Source organism: Asterias rubens, chromosome 5 (genome assembly GCF_902459465.1).
Source record: "Asterias rubens chromosome 5, eAstRub1.3, whole genome shotgun sequence".
In the NCBI taxonomy this organism is placed as follows: Eukaryota; Metazoa; Echinodermata; class Asteroidea; order Forcipulatida; family Asteriidae; genus Asterias; species Asterias rubens.
In genome coordinates, this window is record NC_047066.1 from 1,722,488 (window position 1) to 1,739,560 (window position 17,073).

Genomic DNA, 17,073 nt, shown 5'->3' on the forward strand with positions numbered 1-17,073 from the left:
GTGGATAGCTAGGTTGGTAGAGTGCCGGTGTCCCAGGGAATCGGTCTGCCAGAGATTCTGTCCCCAATAATTATGGAAAATTAACATGGGCTGAAGGTAGATATCTCAAAAGAGGGCGCTATCGGAAGTAGTTTGTACACGGTTCGCCGTATGGGAGACAGAATCTCCTGCCACACCGACGCCTAAATTCAGAACTTGCAGCCGCTCTAGTCAACTTTTCTTGGCACCCCAAAATTATTATAGTATTATTGTACTCCTATCAGTATTGATTGAATAAAAGACGGTTGACACCAACAAGTTAAAAATGTTGAAGGCGATATTAAAATGTGTGTTTTGTTCTCAGTTTATTCTTGGGCCTTGTACTTCAGGCACTGTTGGCAAGCAACTGTACTGTCATAAGAAAGAAAACTTTAGCACAAGAAACAGAAAATAACTCCCTCAAATTATGTTTGAAATCTGAAGTAAACTTCACTCATTAAACTTGATCACCTTATTTAGTTGGGATTGCCTTTATGTTTGTTTTGGGGGTTTTCTTCCAAGTTGCTTAATTCCGAAAAGATTTATGCTTACAAAAACTCAGTTTAAAATTAGCTGTCACTGAATGTTTTTACATTGAAACTCAATGTTTCATCAAGGAAAGAATATGTACACAAATCTCTGGACACAAACAGTTCAACCTTAGCCAGCGTTCTCCCTCAAAAGTGGTCCGCTGGCCAAATGCTAGTTAAAATACCAGGGGACAAGTCAATCTTTAATTTGTCCAGCTTGCTAGTTCAGTGTTGAAAACATCCCTATTTATAATGTGAATTATGGACTAGGAGTAGTGAGAAAGCTGGCGGACTGGTGAAATGATAAGCTACTGGTCTCGCTGGCTAGTTGCTGAAAACGTTGACAACAAACCCTGCCTTTAGCCCTGGGCCTAATTTCATAAAGCTACTTAAGCACAAAAAGTAGCTAAGCACAACAATTTTATGCTTACCAGAATTAGGTTACCAGCCAAACTACCATGTCACTGGTACATTTTGTGAGTGGTATCCTGCTTATTTCTGTTTAGCAATAATTTCTGCTTCAGCAGCTCTATGACATCGGGCCGTGGTTGGATGTCCATCTACATTGCCCAGAGAAGACACAAGTGCAACCTGGGCTGGGTCGCACCTTAACTCTTCCTGTACTCTATTATCAAACTAATAGCCCTTTAGAGACCACAGTGGCCGCTATCGGCTTGTACCAAAATACCCATATCGGCCACAAACGGCTGCAAGATCTGACCTTCCACTCAACTAAAATCGTCAAAGTTAAGGTCATGACCTGAACTGACATTTTGTTATGTTTCTCATCTAAACATAAAATCTATCTTTGTTTATAGAAATATTTCTGTTTGTTATTATATTTTGAGACACTTTTACATAATTATTTGTTTTTCTTCAACTAAACTTTGGCTGGGTATACTTGGCATATAGTAATGATTTCACAGAAATGAATGGTCCCAAAAGGGTTTTAAAGTATAAAACTCAAACTACATCTACTTCAGGGACAATACTTACAAACCAATTTCTTTACCTAAAATAACGCGTCTTAAAGGCGGTGGACACTATTGGTAAATACTCAAAATAGTTATGAGCAAAAAACTTACTTGGTAACAGGCAATGGAGAGCTGTTGAGAAACGGCTCCCTCTGAAGTAACATATTTTATAATTAGGTTTTGAGGTCCTGCAATCAAGCATATGACAGCACACAACTTCATGTGACAAGGCTGAGAAGACTGGTCTTTGACAATTACCAATAGTGTCCAGTGTCTTATGCCTAAAATGATTAATCTTGTTTGTCTTTTCTCTTGGCTCTCATCCATTTTATAACCTTCAAGACTGAGGTGGCAACTGGTATTCCAATGGGTAGAAATAAAGGAATGTAGATGGCAAATCTGGACAAAATATGAACAACAAAAAACCCTGATAAGTCAACAAAACATATCAATGGGAAACACCAATGTCAAGTGGTTAGACTGCAGGACATGCAATTGCAAGGTTGTGGGTTCAAATCCTACCAAGCTAACTGCTGATTTCACAACAAATTCTTTGAAATAATAGACACTGACTTCTGATCATCATCATCTTCAAACCGTATAAGTTTAATGGTAATAGGGGGACATTGTGTTGTGTCCTACAAAAAGTACCCATACCCTTTATTAATCAGTGAAATAAGGTCGATCTTTAAAACAGATCTTTAAAACAAAACAAAATTCTTTGAAATAATTGACACTTACTTCTGATCATCAGGAAAGTAGAGAAGCTCTAGTAATGATGGATCAAAGAAAGCTTTTTCCGAGGCTGCGATGGCCCGCTTACTGGCATGGAAGGCTCTGTAGAGATTCCCTTCACTTAGGTAGGAATGACCCTCCTGGATTGATGACACGGCTTGATAAACCTGAATAGTGTACAACCAAAGATAATCATAAATGAAAGCTGATCTGAGGCTGCGATGGCCCGCTTACTGGCATGGAAGGCTCTGTAGAGATTCCCTTCACTTAGGTAGGAATGACCCTTCTGGATTGATGACACGGCTTGATAAACCTGAATAGTGTACAACCAAAGATAATCATAAATGAAAGCTGATCTGAGGCTTCGATGGCTCGCTTACTGACATGGAAGGCTCTGTAGAGATTCCCTTCACTTAGGTAGGAATGACCCTCCTGGATTGATGACACGGCTTGGTAAACCTGAATAGCGAACAACCAAAGATAATCATAAATGAAAGCTGATCTGAGGCTTCGATGGCTCGCTTACTGACATGGAAGGCTTTGTAGAGATTCCCTTCACTTAGATAGGAATGACCCTCCTGGATTGATGACACGGCTTGATAAACCTGAATAGTGTACAACCAAAAATAATCATAAATGAAAGCTGATCTGAGGCTGCGATGGCCCGCTTACTGGCATGGAAGGCTCTGTAGAGATTCCCTTCACTTAGGTAGGAATGACCCTTCTGGATTGATGACACGGCTTGATAAACCTGAATAGTGTACAACCAAAGATAATCATAAATGAAAGCTGATCTGAGGCTTCGATGGCTCGCTTACTGACATGGAAGGCTCTGTAGAGATTCCCTTCACTTAGGTAGGAATGACCCTCCTGGATTGATGACACGACTTGGTAAACCTGAATAGCGAACAACCAAAGATAATCATAAATGAAAGCTGATCTGAGGCTTTTTTGTAGGCTGGTATAGTATATCTATCATTGAAAACCAGTGGATGATATTGAATGGTCAATCGGTAAGTGGGTCGACTGTGAACTGTGGAGATGCATTTACCAAATGATATCAGACTGCAGGATGGCAAAGTGTATCTATCATTAAAAAGCTCAGTGGATGATATAAATTGGTCAGACAGTAGGGGGTTGACTGTGTAGATGCATATCAAATTGTAGGCTGGTATATTTTATCTACCATTCAAAACCACAGTGGATGATGATGATGGGTAAGACAGTAGAAGGGTTAATCTTTTCGTATCAACAGAAATGAAGATGGTTTCGTACCTGATCTGCTATATCATCTCTGATGACAATATTCTCAATCTGTTTAAGTAACTGTGAAAGTGACAAGAGGGTGGTTGCTGACGTCGCTAGATTCTCAATGGTTCTGCCTCTTAGTAGAACATCATACTCCTACAAAAAAAATAATAACATAGGATGTTTTATAACTTCAAAATAGATGTTAATCATTATTATTTTTTATTTTTTGCATCAGCGATAAAGAATATAATTTGGTTTTTAACCTTACTTTTAATGCTATTTCTACCTTTTGATTCCCCCTTAGATTTCTTGGGTTTAGATTTCACAAGATTTTAGGAACAGTGTCCTCAGAACTAGAGAAGTAGATCAAAGAGCAGGGTAACTTTATATGTAATTTGGCCTGCGGTAACAACGTTGGTATATCTCACTTGCTAGGTAGATAATGTTATTTTGAGAAATTGTTCAACTATATTCTACTGTGGAGCAGATTTTTATTTTTTATTTGGGAGACTTCTCTACTGCCGCGGAGCAGATTTTCTGAAATCGGGAGACATCTCAGTTCTGAAAAAAAACTGCCTTGCTTTGTGTGTGGACAAAATAATATCAAAGTCTTATATAGCGCACGTATAAACAAGGTACTCAAGGCGCTGAGTTTATACAAACTTTCAGAAAGATAGCTGATTTCATTCACCCTGCTGACTTAAAAAGTTTAAGTTCAGATAAAAGTTGGATAAAAGACTGAAATTTCTCAAAATTGTCTAAAAACCTGATAGCATGACAGGACTGATTGGTATCAATACTTTGTCTTCTGGAACTTTGAGGGTGGTTCAACTTACCCAGTTAGTTATTCCAGTGTTGTCTGGTGGAGCTAATAGGGTTTGGTCCGATGCAGCCTGTGGTCAAGATATTGAAAGGGATAGTACTGTGTGTTCATTCAATCATTTAAAGGGAAGCTATACGTTTTCACTATTAAAATTGATGGCAATAAAAACACTTGGTTAAAAGCCTACATCAGCGGTTGATAGTATAAAGTATTCTGAGAAACATTTCACTTTGAAGTAATGTGGTTATGTTAAAAGATGTCAGTTTTATCTCCCAAAATCTGAATATGAGAATAGTAACATTCTCAGATTGTGTAATCTTATTAGGGATGACTCTCTCTGTGTGGACATATTTGCTCCGGATTAAGTTTTTGGCGATATCTCAGAAACGAAACCACCTTTAGAAATTAAATTTTAGGATGTTAGTTTTCTTGTGTACATCTACTTGTACATTGATATAGGATTCAAACAGTTCCAAAATACAAATGTAGACTTTGCCTTGAAACTATCTTATTTTCAAAATAAACTACACTGTGAATAGTGTCACATCATAAACCACTCTAGGAAACTGTCTGAGATACTAACATGTTGAGGTACACCAATCAGCAGACGTAGCTGAGCGAGGAATACCTCCATGGAATGTTTGGTGGCAAGGTGTCATTCTCTGAGAGAAGGGGGGGGGTCTAACTGTCTATTAAGTCACTTACCTGTTGAGGTACACCAATCAGCAGCCGAAGCTGAGCGAGGAATACCTCCATGGAATGTTTGGTATCAATCTCTACAGTCAGTGGTAAGGTGTCATTCTCCGATGGTCTAGGAACGTTATGTACCAAGACACCACCCCAACGTGGACTCAAGAAAGCATTGCTGCTTACTGGCTCACCTAGGATTAACACATACAAATAGTGTTTATCAAAAGCAAAATATCAGACATACAGAGCATCTAAGAAACCTTTCCAGCTGCTAAAATCACTTGCAGATGTTTCTTGCAGATAAGCCCTAGCAAATATGTTTACATGTTATTGTTACAGAGGAGTAATAAGAAAGATGGCACCACTTAAGAACAACAAAAAGAGGGAAACAACATTTCTTTGAAATGGAAGTTGCACAGGAATAATCTACCGTGAGTCAATTTATAGATATTAAAAAAAGTAAAATGGATTTATTTGATCGCAAATCCTATGCAAACATCTACACTTAAGCCTAGGCCCGACATATAATAACTATAATAACTCTACAAGCACAAAACAAAATGTGACACGCATCCAACGTGAACGGATACAAATATCGTAACTGTGTCTCTTTCTGTATCTGTACACTTGTGATACCCATACACTTCATCAGAGATTCGTTTCAAAATCTATGTCAATCTCTCTCTTAACAATCCATACCTTTAAATGCTTCATGACCTCTCACCTCTAGACATATCAGCTAAAGAGGGTACCAATCTATATAGCCCTGGCGGCCTTACACTTTCGTATTGTACTACAGTGACGTCCCGGACATCAGGGTACATTTCTGGGGCGGAAAATTTTCACAGCTTCATAACTCAAATCTTACCTGCAACAAGCCACTAATTTCAATAGATTGGCAGCATATATTTTTCTGCGGTGGGTTTTGGTCGTCATATGTTCTTCACAAATCCGTCATTTTCATGAAATAATGCAGCTCCCAACGTTAAGAAATTCAAATTTTTGTTCGTACTCCTCACAGTCTGCCGTGTGTACGCAAGACGCACAATGCACAAATATATAACGCTGTGCAGTCAAGATAATGGTGACCAAGAATTCATGCGTCTTGCATCATACGTCTTGCACGCAAATGTATACGCGTACGCACGACAACAGACAACACTGTGAGAAAACGATCGAAACAGGAATTTTTTTAAACGTTGGAAGCTGCATTATTTCACACAAATGACGGATTTGTGAGGAATATATGAGGACAAAAACCCATCGCAGAAAAACGTATGCCGCCATAGATTGTGATTCTGTTGAAATTAGTGGCTTGTTGCAGGTAAGATTTAAGTTATGAAGCTTTGAAAATTTTCCGCCCCAGAAACGGGCCTCAATAGTTAGGACTCTGTATCTGTGTACAGAGGAAGAGTCCTATATAGGGCTACAGTCTATACAGGATTTGAGGTACTGCATGGTGAGGTATCATTGTATATTTGGTTTGCGGTAACACCATGTGTGTATCTACTTGCCAGGTAGAGTTTGTTCTTAGAGAACTGTCTTGCTTTATTCTACTACAGAGTAGATGTTCGGGGGTTCAGGAGACTTCTCAGTTCTGAAAAGAACTGTCCTGCTTATTAACTATTACCAGGGCGGATGGTATAGAAAATAGGCTGGGACTACTACTTAGCTTATAGGATCATGATTATCTGTACTACCGCGGAGTCAGTTCTTAAATTGGTCTCAACGTTTCAACTAGCTTGCTCTAGTCATCGTCAATTACCAGTCTACTTACAATTGAATAACAACTTAGTCTTCAAATTTACCTTTGCTATCCGTGATGTACAGAGGTAAGTGCCTCGGACGTGGAATGTAGAGAAGGAAATTCAAACTTGGGTTGGTCGACACATGAGATCCTGATTGGAGAGAAACAGTGATTCAACTCAAAATACTCTTAAAGGAACACGTTGCCTTGGATCGGTCAAGTTGGTCTTTGAAAAGCGTTTGTTATAAATTGCATATGATTAGAAAGATATTTTAAAAGTAGAATATAATGATCCACACAAGTATTACTTGAAATTGCGTGGTTTTCCTTTTACCTCGTCGACTCCAAAAAAATGGCCGCCCGTGTTAGTTCGCAAAGTAAAACCACGCAACTTTGAGGCAAATGTGTGTGGCTCATTGTATTCTACTTTTAAAACATCTTTCTAACACTATGCATTTTATAACAAACGGTTACAAACACTTTTCAAAGACCAACTCGACCGATCCAAGGCAATGTGTTCCTTTAACATAAAACCCTTGTAATCAAATGAAACCCTTTAAATGAAATGAGTCGTCAGGTTGGCGTGGCGGTATCTTTCCTCACCTTCTTCCTCTAGGACCCAGCTCAAATCCCACCGGGGGCACTATGTGGATTGGGTGTTCAGTCCCTAACTGACTGCGTGGGTTTCAACTGAAATATTTTTCCGGGCTTTTCCTCCCACATCTAACTGAAACTCCCTTTATTGTCTTCTCTTCATTGGGTTCTTGGCTTGTACAGTGATTAAAACCAATGAAATGGTATGAACTTTTGTCTTTAACTTTTATAAAAGGCCAAAATTGTTTACAGTAGTAAAAGAAATGGTTTCAAAGTCCTTGTAAAAAGTTGGTATTGTCTGAGATGAAGTAGAAACTCAAAATCTCACCTAGCTTTGCTTCCACCGGGTTGATGACCAGAGGCAATGCATTCTGGGATACACGGTAGCTGTCATCTTCCCCGTTGTGTTTGGGTTTGATTGAGAGACCAGTGAAGTAGAGTACCTGGGAATTTACAGTGAATTCTGCAAACTCTGATAACTTCCCGAGGAAAGGATTCAGGTAGGCTGTTTGGGTGACAGGTAACAAAAACTTGTTAACAAATTATCTTTTTGCAGTTTTCCATGTCACTGAGGGAATTTTTTTTTCAGTCAACTTGAAGACAACCATTTGCACTGCATGCTCAAGGATCATTTTGGCAACTTTATAACAGAACTTCTAGCTTGAACTCACTTTTCCCAAAAAATAACGGGAAAACAGAAATGAACTCACTTCCCAAAAAAATAACGAGAAAACAGAAATGTGAAACAAGTTTCTTTTTTGAGATTGCCTCAAACTGGTTGTCTGTAAATTGCCCAGTGTGACATAGCCTTAAGTTTAAACACCAAACAGTACATGAATTAGACATGTTGGTTTAATGTACTGATTCTTAGTGCAATTAGAAATACGATGGCACATGCACCAAAAATATGATTTGGGGTTGAACGAAGAAACATTGATAACAAGTAAGTTGTGTACTGGAGCTTGTGTGACCATCTTGTATTGTATTCAACCCATTCGAATAATGTAATTCCAAACCGAGTCTTGCTGGGAGTAATCTGGCACCTTGTTGGAGAATCATCAGTCATGATTACTATTGACCCCTTGCACGCGCATCACACGCGGTGACCAATGCCACGCTCACCATGTTGGTGGGCAGTTAGGTTTACGTGTATTAACGCAGCGTCGCCTAAAATGCATACTTTACTGCATAACGCGCAGCGTAGAGTTATATATAAAAACGCACAGTGAAATTGCCCACCAGTATGGCGCATTCAAGATTTTTCTGATGATGACGTCAGGTGAAATGGGTCAATACAGAGTAGGAAATAAGACCAAGATGGTGGCAGTGTTATTATTATTAGGTGAGGTCAGCACAATGGTCTGATTTCAGAGAGCTGCTTAAGCACAAAAAGATGTTAAGCACAACAGAATAATGCTTACCAAAATAAGGTTACCAGCCAAACTAACATGACACACGTACCATTTGTTATTGTATTCTGCTCATTTCTGCTAAGCAGAGAGTTGCTTAAAAGCACTGTTTTCTGCTTAAGCAACTCCATGAAATTGGGCCCAAGTGTATATATCTTTTGAGTAGTTGTTGGTTCTGAAAAGAACCGATGAGTGAGAGTATGTTATACCTTTGACTGCCTGTGCTATATCCCATTCGGCATTCAATACTTCTGGTTGTGGGTTGAGTAAACTGAACGATAATTCATATCCAGGTGTAGATAAAAGAGATCTCATACTGTCTGCATCCGCCTGCATCCATGTTAAAGAGTGAATATTTAATATCGATTATTATTAGTGTTTCAGTATCAAAACTTCTGACAAGGTTAGTGAAGTTCAGAATAATACTCCCTACACACATTTCCAAATACAATGCATTTACAGCGGTCAACTTCCACTGGTTTAGAACCCGATAAAATTATTCCCTTAATTTTGACTGTTATTCCTGGTTGGTTGAGCCAATATGATCAAAAGCAGGCGGTGTATTTGACTTCCTAAGGAACTAAAGTAGACATGGCTTGAAATTTACACCGGAACTCATGCCCGAGGCCAGTGATTTTAGCATTGGGCCAGTAAACTCTGGGGTGGAAAAGTCCTTGCGGTATTCACCTGATTAGAGCGAGCTCCGACTGCATTAAAATATGCTCTGCCCACTGCATCTTCATTCACTAGAACCCTAACCCTGACCCTAAAGATTTGATAACTTCTCTAGAAAAGGCTACAGAATTGAATTCACTTCTAGGGTTGGTACTTACTTGATTAGAGCGAGCTCCGACTGCATTAAGATACGCTCTGGCCACTGCATCTTCATTCACTAGAACCCTAACCCTTTAGAACCCTAACCCTAAAGATTGGATAACTTCTCTAGACAAGGCTACAGAATTGAATTCACTTCTAAGGTTGGTACTTACTTGATTAGAGCGAGCTCCGACTGCATTAAAATATGCTCTGCCCAATGCATCTTCATTCACTAATCTAGTCTTAATCAAATCAGCTACATCCAAACCTGGGATTAACAATTGGATAATATGAGATTAGATCAAGCGGCAAGACTAGATCTTAAATAGACAAGAGGATTAGAATAATTAATGCTCAATTTATTTCAAGCATTATTTGGATAAAAATAATTTGTTTACACCAAAAACAAGGAAATCAGCTAATCATGCTTGATTGGTCAGGTTGGCACATTTCTTTCCACATTACTTTCCCCGCCTTCTGTTTCCAGGAACCTGTTTTACATCCCTCCAGGGGCACTATGTGGATCGAGTTTTCAGTCCCTACAAGACTGTGGGTTTCCCTTGAAACAGTTCTCCGGGGTTTCCCTCCCACATCTAAATCTGAAAATTCCTTTTCGTCTCTCCATGGGGTTCTTGGCTAGTTTAATGATTGAGTTTACTTTTCTATGCGTCCTTGGCTTCACAACCAAAATAAATAAATACAATTTATGAAGACAAAAATCCAAAACATGTTTTCACCTTTCATCTTTGCCACTGCAATCCTTCCTCTCCCGATGAAGCTATTTGCTGCTGATAAATGTTTATAATCTTGATGAACAATGTAGATCACCGAGTGGCCATGAGGTACGGATCTAACTGTGTTTATACTGCTATCAAGTTCTACAGACAAAACAAATGCACAGAAATGAGACAATTGTAGTTTGCTGTCTTTAAAAGTTCTCTCGACAGACACTTAGCCAACATTTCATGTTTTTTATCACAAAAATAAATATTTTTAGAACTGGTGTGACACTTCAAGAGGGCACAAATCAACTTCTCAACTTGCCCTGTGAGCTATAAACTGTGCTCAATTTTTTTTAAATGTATTTGTTTATTTTAAGTGTGTGAATGTAACTTCATTTGACATACATCAACAAGATACACTTATGCAATAGATGTTTAAAATCTGAGCTACTAAAACTTCCTTGGGTCAAGTAAAATGCACAGTTAACTAGCTCGGTGGGCGACTTTAAAAAATAAAGGTTAAAAGCACACAGCCTGTCAGTAGGCATAGAATTATTCTTTGAGAGTACAATGCCATTTTCATTTTGCAAAGGGCACTCTCATTGGAAAATCTTAAAGCATATGGGAAAACTCTGAAGGGGCTCTGAGGCCAAGACCAGGGCAACAGAGGTCATGGCCTGTGGCAGCCGTGTAATTGCAGGCCTGTGACAGACATGTAAGAGATAGTAATACAGAAAGATCTGTTACCTGTTAACGATGTACTTGATTCGAAAACACTTTGTTCTTGTGTAGTACATGTTTGCCAGTCTACTGTATACTGTATCTTTAATCTGATACCTTGACCTGCAGAGAGAAACACAAACAATGAACAGTGTTTTCATTTCGCTTTATCGTAGCTAAGAAATAACGAAATAAGAAATACATTTCTCCTGAAGACAATCAGAGTTTTTTTATTGAAACATTTGAGTTGTCGACAACCATGACAACAGGTTCTTTTCAGAACCAATGCTACTCAAAAGAGATATAAAAATACACATACTGCTACCACACACCTTACCTGAGAAATACATTGGTACATTGTCAGGGCTGGAATTCGGGGTAAACATCCACAAGACTGGATTGTACCTCAACAAGTTTACTGCAGCTGAATTTGTTTACTGGACCAACAATATTTTCACGAAACTAGAAGTTAAATGGGACAAAATGACATCTGCACAATTTGAACTGTTTGAACTTAAACAAGCACTGAAACTCAATGCAGATTTATTTTATCACATCGAGTCACAAAACTAATTTTGTTTTGCTACCTGTACATACCTGACTGAAGCGATAACATTAACTCTGCCTTAAATTTCTCTAGGTCCTGCTCATCTGTTGATGCTAAACACGAAACGATAGTAAGCGGAATGAGGCAGTTTGTCTGTTAAAGGAAAACACAAATTCTCTTTTACTGAAAATGGAGGAATCATTTGGTTTACAATTTACATCACACATGATGTTTCTTACAGGATGTTTTATGAAGTTCATTTCTTTGTTATAAATCTTAAGTTGTATCCGAATTGGCGGCTACAGCTACGGCTACAACTGTTGCTAAGTTATATGTAAATCTACATGTAGCAATAGCCAAAGCTGTAGCCGACTATTCGGGCATGGCTTTAGACTTGGATCGATGAAAGAAAAGTACTGTAGCGGAAATGCATGTGACGGACATGTGACTGTTTAGTGAAGTCCATGTGTTTGCATGTGTTTGCTGTGTGGCTGGGCGATCGATGCAAGTGGGCGGAGCCTAAGCGCTTGCAGTGACTCAGGCTGGCATGATGCGCGTGCGCAGTGATCAGGTTAGCGGGGTGCGCGTGCACAGTTAGCGATCTGGGACCGCATGTGTAGAGGCATGGCACCGGGGGTTAGCGTGTAGAGGGCAGTAACGTGTCAGGTGTGTGTAGCGGAAGACCTCCAAACAGGAGGTGCTGTGTAAATAGTTCGTGGATGGAGCGGGAGAGATCGTAAGTTAAGTTCTCTGTACAAAGTGTATATATTAGTTTGTTCATTCTTGCATATTGTGTTTATCCTTGCATTTTATTTGATAGGCCAGGGGTCTTTACCAAGTTCATTCTTGCATTTATGTGATAGGCCAGGGGTCTTATACGAGTGTATCTTTGTATTCTTATATGATAGGCCAGGGGTCTACGGAATTGTTATTGCATAAGTTGTTGAGTATTTCTGGGTGTATTATCATGTAATTGTGTTTATGTGACACGCTAGTCGAGTGTATAGTTTCCGGTCGCAAATGCTTTGGCTTGTGACAAGGTAAAGAACACCTTCTAGTAGTGTAAGAATTAAGTTAGGCTGTGATTGTGTTTATGTGACACGCAAGTTGAGTGTATAGTTTCCGGTCGCAAATGCTTTGGCTTGTGACAAGGTAAAGAACACCTTCTGGTAGTGTAAGAATTAAGTTAGGCTGTGATTGTGTTTATGTGACACGCAAGTTGAGTGTATAGTTTCCGGTCGCAAATGCTTTGGCTTGTGACAAGGTAAAGAACACCTTCTGGTAGTGTAAGAATTAAGTTAGGCTGTGATTGTGTTTATGTGACACGCAAGTTGAGTGTATAGTTTCCGGTCGCAAATGCTTTGGCTTGTGACAAGGTAAAGAACACCTTCTGGTAGTGTAAGAATTAAGTTAGGCTGTGATTGTGTTTATGTGACACGCAAGTTGAGTGTATAGTTTCCGGTCGCAAATGCTTTGGCTTGTGACAAGGTAAAGAACACCTTCTGGTAGTGTAAGAATTAAGTTGGGTTTTCGTGGTTATGGTATTGCACTAGGAACGTGTAGAGGCACACTGTAAAAGCTTTTGGCTTGCAGTAAGTGTGAACATAGTTCGGGAAGTGTGGTTTGGTGTGGTTATTTTCTGGTATTTGTTGTTTTCTTGTATTGGTTGTTGTATCCGATATTTATTGTTCCGTGGGCAGTGGAGACCTTTTTGGAGGACACACTGTGAGCAGTTGCACAAATATAAGGGTTTCAGATATATAAAGTAAAAGTAAAGGGAGGTTTACATGATTACAAAGTAAGTGTCATCCGGTTACAAAGTAAGCGTCATCGGGTTACAGAGGGTTACTTGGGGTTACTTTGGATATAGCAAAGGGTTACTTGGAGTTACTTTGGATATATCAGAGGGTTACTTGGAGTTACTTTGGATGTAGCAAAGGGTTACTTGGAGTTACTTTGGATACAAATGTATAGCAAAGGGTTACTTGGAGTTACTTTGGATATATCAGAGGGTTACTTGGGGTTACTTTGGATGTAGCAAAGGGTTACTTGGAGTTACTTTGGATATAGCAAAGGGTTACTTGGAGTTACTATAAATATTTAGCAAAGGGTTACTTGGAGTTACTATAAATATTTAGCAAAGGGTTACTTGGAGTTACTTTGGATGTAGCAGAGGGTTACTTGGGGTTACGTTAGAGCAAGGGTATGTGTATTCATAGGGTATGTTGTAGTACTGATTTAATGTTTTGTTGAGATGTACATGTATATTCATTGACCCTGAGAGAAAGGTGCTTAATAAACGAATCCCTGCCCAATTATGTATATGATTTGATTGAATATTGATTGTGCAATAAAGGATCTAGTGATCAGTTTTACCGACAGCCAATTTGTCAAGGTTTCTCTGCTTACGTGTAACTTGTGTTTGTGTACCTAACAGAATTAGACTGATCATTACGCAATCGTCGGTATATTTCCTCCAAAACGGACCTCGTCTCACAGCCTTTAGACCCCTCGATGGTCTTTAAGCCTGGAGAATAGTAATAATTTGCAATTGCCCGCCACAGTACCTTATATCCATATGGGAGACCAGTTCACTGTGCAAGGGAATAAATAATGCACTGAACTTACCTTTGCCATCGCCAAATCCTGTATTTCTTGGTAAGGAAGGAAGGCTCTGTATGTTGTTGTTGAAAACCACCATATTGGCACGCCAATGAAAACAGCAACAAATGCTACAGCTAAGGCAGCATACATTGGGCTCCTGGTGTCATCATTTAGTTCTGCATAAATCAAAAAAAAAATTGGTTAAAGCCATTGGACACTTTCGGTAAACAGGTTTGTCCAAAGGCCCACACTTCGTGTATCACAACTTATATATAAAATAACAAACCTGTAAAAATTTAGGCTCAATCCGTCATCGGAGTCGTGAGAAAATGTTTCCGCACAGTTCGCCGTGTCATGACATGTGTTTAAAATAAATCCGTAATTCTTGATACCGAAAATTGACAATTGTTTACATTTTTTCTCAAAAAGTAAAGCATTTCATGGAATAATATATCAAGAGAAGTCTTTCACCATTACCTTCTGTAAACCCTGTAAGTTATTTGTAAATCTGTGAACTTTTATTTTTCTGTCCCGAAAGTGTATAATGGCTTTAATAAAATCGAAGCCTTATATACTCAAGGAGTTGAGTATACTTATACAAATTTTCAGAAAGATAGGTTATTGCAGTGATGAATTCTGAGACCCTGTTATGTAGCACCTTATATAGGTTTACAAGGTGCTATGGCGCATTTAGCAGCCACAGCCAGGAACACCGGGGCGAACCCCTTCTCTTTTCTATAAGCGCACTGGGTTATTTTACATGCGCTACACAACCCATGGGACCAACAGCTTTACGTCGGGTCCCATCCGAAGGACGACGCAATGTTTAAGTGTCTTGCTTTTAAAGGACACAAGTGTCACGACTGAAATGAGTGATCTTACTCAGGTTTTTGGAAAGAAAATCAGTTTCACAATTCAGAAGCAGATTTGCTTAGTTTCAACACTCCTGTCTTTTTGTTGTCTGCTAAGTACATCGTGCATTAAAACAATCATCTCGCACTGCTCTGGATGACCCAATAAATAGTGCCACATACGCTGGGGTTCGGTAAGGGAGTCCAGCATATCTGGCACTGGCACTATTTATGATGGGGCTAAGTGCCTTTTTGTAGTGGGGCTAAGCTCTGGAAGGTCCATGAAAGTTTGAGCACTGAGTATGCCGAGTTGCAGATGTCAATCAGACAAGTGTATACAACTCTGACCCTTGAAATATGGAAGAAGCTCTACCTTCATCGCATCCCTGCTTGATGAAACAAGATGGTGTATATAAGACGGTGAAAGGGCTTACTTACTGTTACTTAAAGAGACTTAGGACAATGATAATGCAACTTTGAACACCAGCGAGCTTTGTGAAAACAAAAGGGTTTTTAACTTTCGATTTAACTACATTTTTTTAACCTACTTTTTCCAATTTTAGCTAACTTTGGCTCAACAAATACAATGAAGATTTACTGTCAGTTGGCTCTCTGGCTCTCTTATGAACATGAAAGAAGGAAAGACACTTTCTTATTGGGCAGGACCGGTGTGACGGACTCGAGCCCCTGCATACTCAGAGCTACGGATTACCAAATTTGGTAGTATTACGTCATGGAATACCCATGTCATGCCATGCCTGCGCACACCAAGCAAAAGTAGTTGATTTTAGTGCTGTGCCGTGCCGAGTCGACTGCCTGTTTTGCTCTACTCGTAGCTATAGCTGTCATGGCGGCGTCCACAAGTAAATCGTATGGTGAACGAGTGGAACGTCTACAGTATTGCGAAAAAAATAATCACATAATAAAGTATTTGAGGAGTGGGAATTACAAAGAAGGTTCTTCTGAAAGCCAGAGAACAGAAGAGGGTTTTGGGTTGCTTGTCGAAAAAGCACTCGTACGATAACAAAACAGGTCCCAAAGATTTATTCGCGGTGGTAGTAGGGGGGGGGTATCGTACTAGCAGAGCACCGGAGACTCACGCCCACAACGACAGCATGCTACGTCATCCCAGGGCCGGCAGGGGGGCAGAGAGCTTGGCACGCCAGAGGCAGAGATCTAAGACCGCGATTACTGCGTGCCAAAATGCCCGGTGACGTCACCCGGAGCTCTGAGTACGCCGGATGCCTGAGGCCGCGACACAAGTAGAGTACACACATAGTTGACCAAATTTACAGCACAACAATCTTTTTTTTTTTTAGCAGACGACAAAATCAATATGGCCATCCTTTTTCAAGGTAATTATACTAGGTTGGTAAATAAAAAATACACACAAAATTAAGAATCTTTGATTTTCGTTTGCAAGACCCCAGTTAGCTACATTTCTCCAGCAAAATGTCGGTAGAATTTTAACTGAACAAAGACAATTAATGTCAAACTTACCCTTATTTTCATCTTTACCCTTGTGTTTTTTTCCTGCCATTTTGGGAAGTTGGACTACAAAAGATGAAAAACCTCGGGCGGCAGGGGGCGCTATACGGCTTTGAGAAAAATAATTTGAAAAGCTCTTTCATGCAAATGCAAGGTTTACAACAGTTGTTTTTCCCTTTTCTGCTTTAAAAAAATATACATTACTCCAGCAAATGGCCAAGTGTTTTCCCCAAAACTCACTAATACACTTTGTGTGTGCTCCTAAATAAAAAGAAAAACTGAAAACCCCACCTAAAAAATACTTTTATTTCTCCGTCTTCTTTTAAAAGAGCGCCCTCAAAAAAACAATATTCATAAACCGAGTTAACCAAAGTTTGACCTCTTAATCGAGATTATGAAGCAGACACCGAATTATAAATCGAGTTAAATGGTTAGTCTTTCCGACTGACCAATCAGAAGGCCGTATTTCTACAAGCTGGAACAAGACAAACAAGGTCAAACCGTATACACAAAAGAATCATTCGCGCGGTGAAAACCATGGAGCGCGCGCAAAC

The 17,073-nt window shown here is 39.5% G+C and overlaps 1 protein-coding gene across 1 annotated transcript; it reads right to left on the reverse strand.

The window, feature by feature from the left end:
• Nucleotides 1–1,723: 1,723 nt before the first annotated feature.
• LOC117290571 (GPI transamidase component PIG-S-like) lies at nucleotides 1,724–16,799 on the reverse strand. Its single transcript, XM_033772023.1, has 14 exons — nucleotides 16,532–16,799; nucleotides 14,205–14,356; nucleotides 11,627–11,729; nucleotides 11,057–11,152; nucleotides 10,325–10,465; nucleotides 9,761–9,855; nucleotides 8,981–9,101; nucleotides 7,691–7,867; nucleotides 6,830–6,919; nucleotides 5,037–5,212; nucleotides 4,345–4,401; nucleotides 3,533–3,661; nucleotides 2,264–2,424; nucleotides 1,724–1,921 (listed from the first exon to the last, which is right to left on the reverse strand). The coding sequence occupies exons 1-14, from the start codon at nucleotides 16,569–16,571 to the stop codon at nucleotides 1,813–1,815; spliced, it is 1,647 nt and encodes a 548-aa protein (XP_033627914.1). The 5' UTR covers nucleotides 16,572–16,799; the 3' UTR covers nucleotides 1,724–1,812.
• Nucleotides 16,800–17,073: the final 274 nt, after the last annotated feature.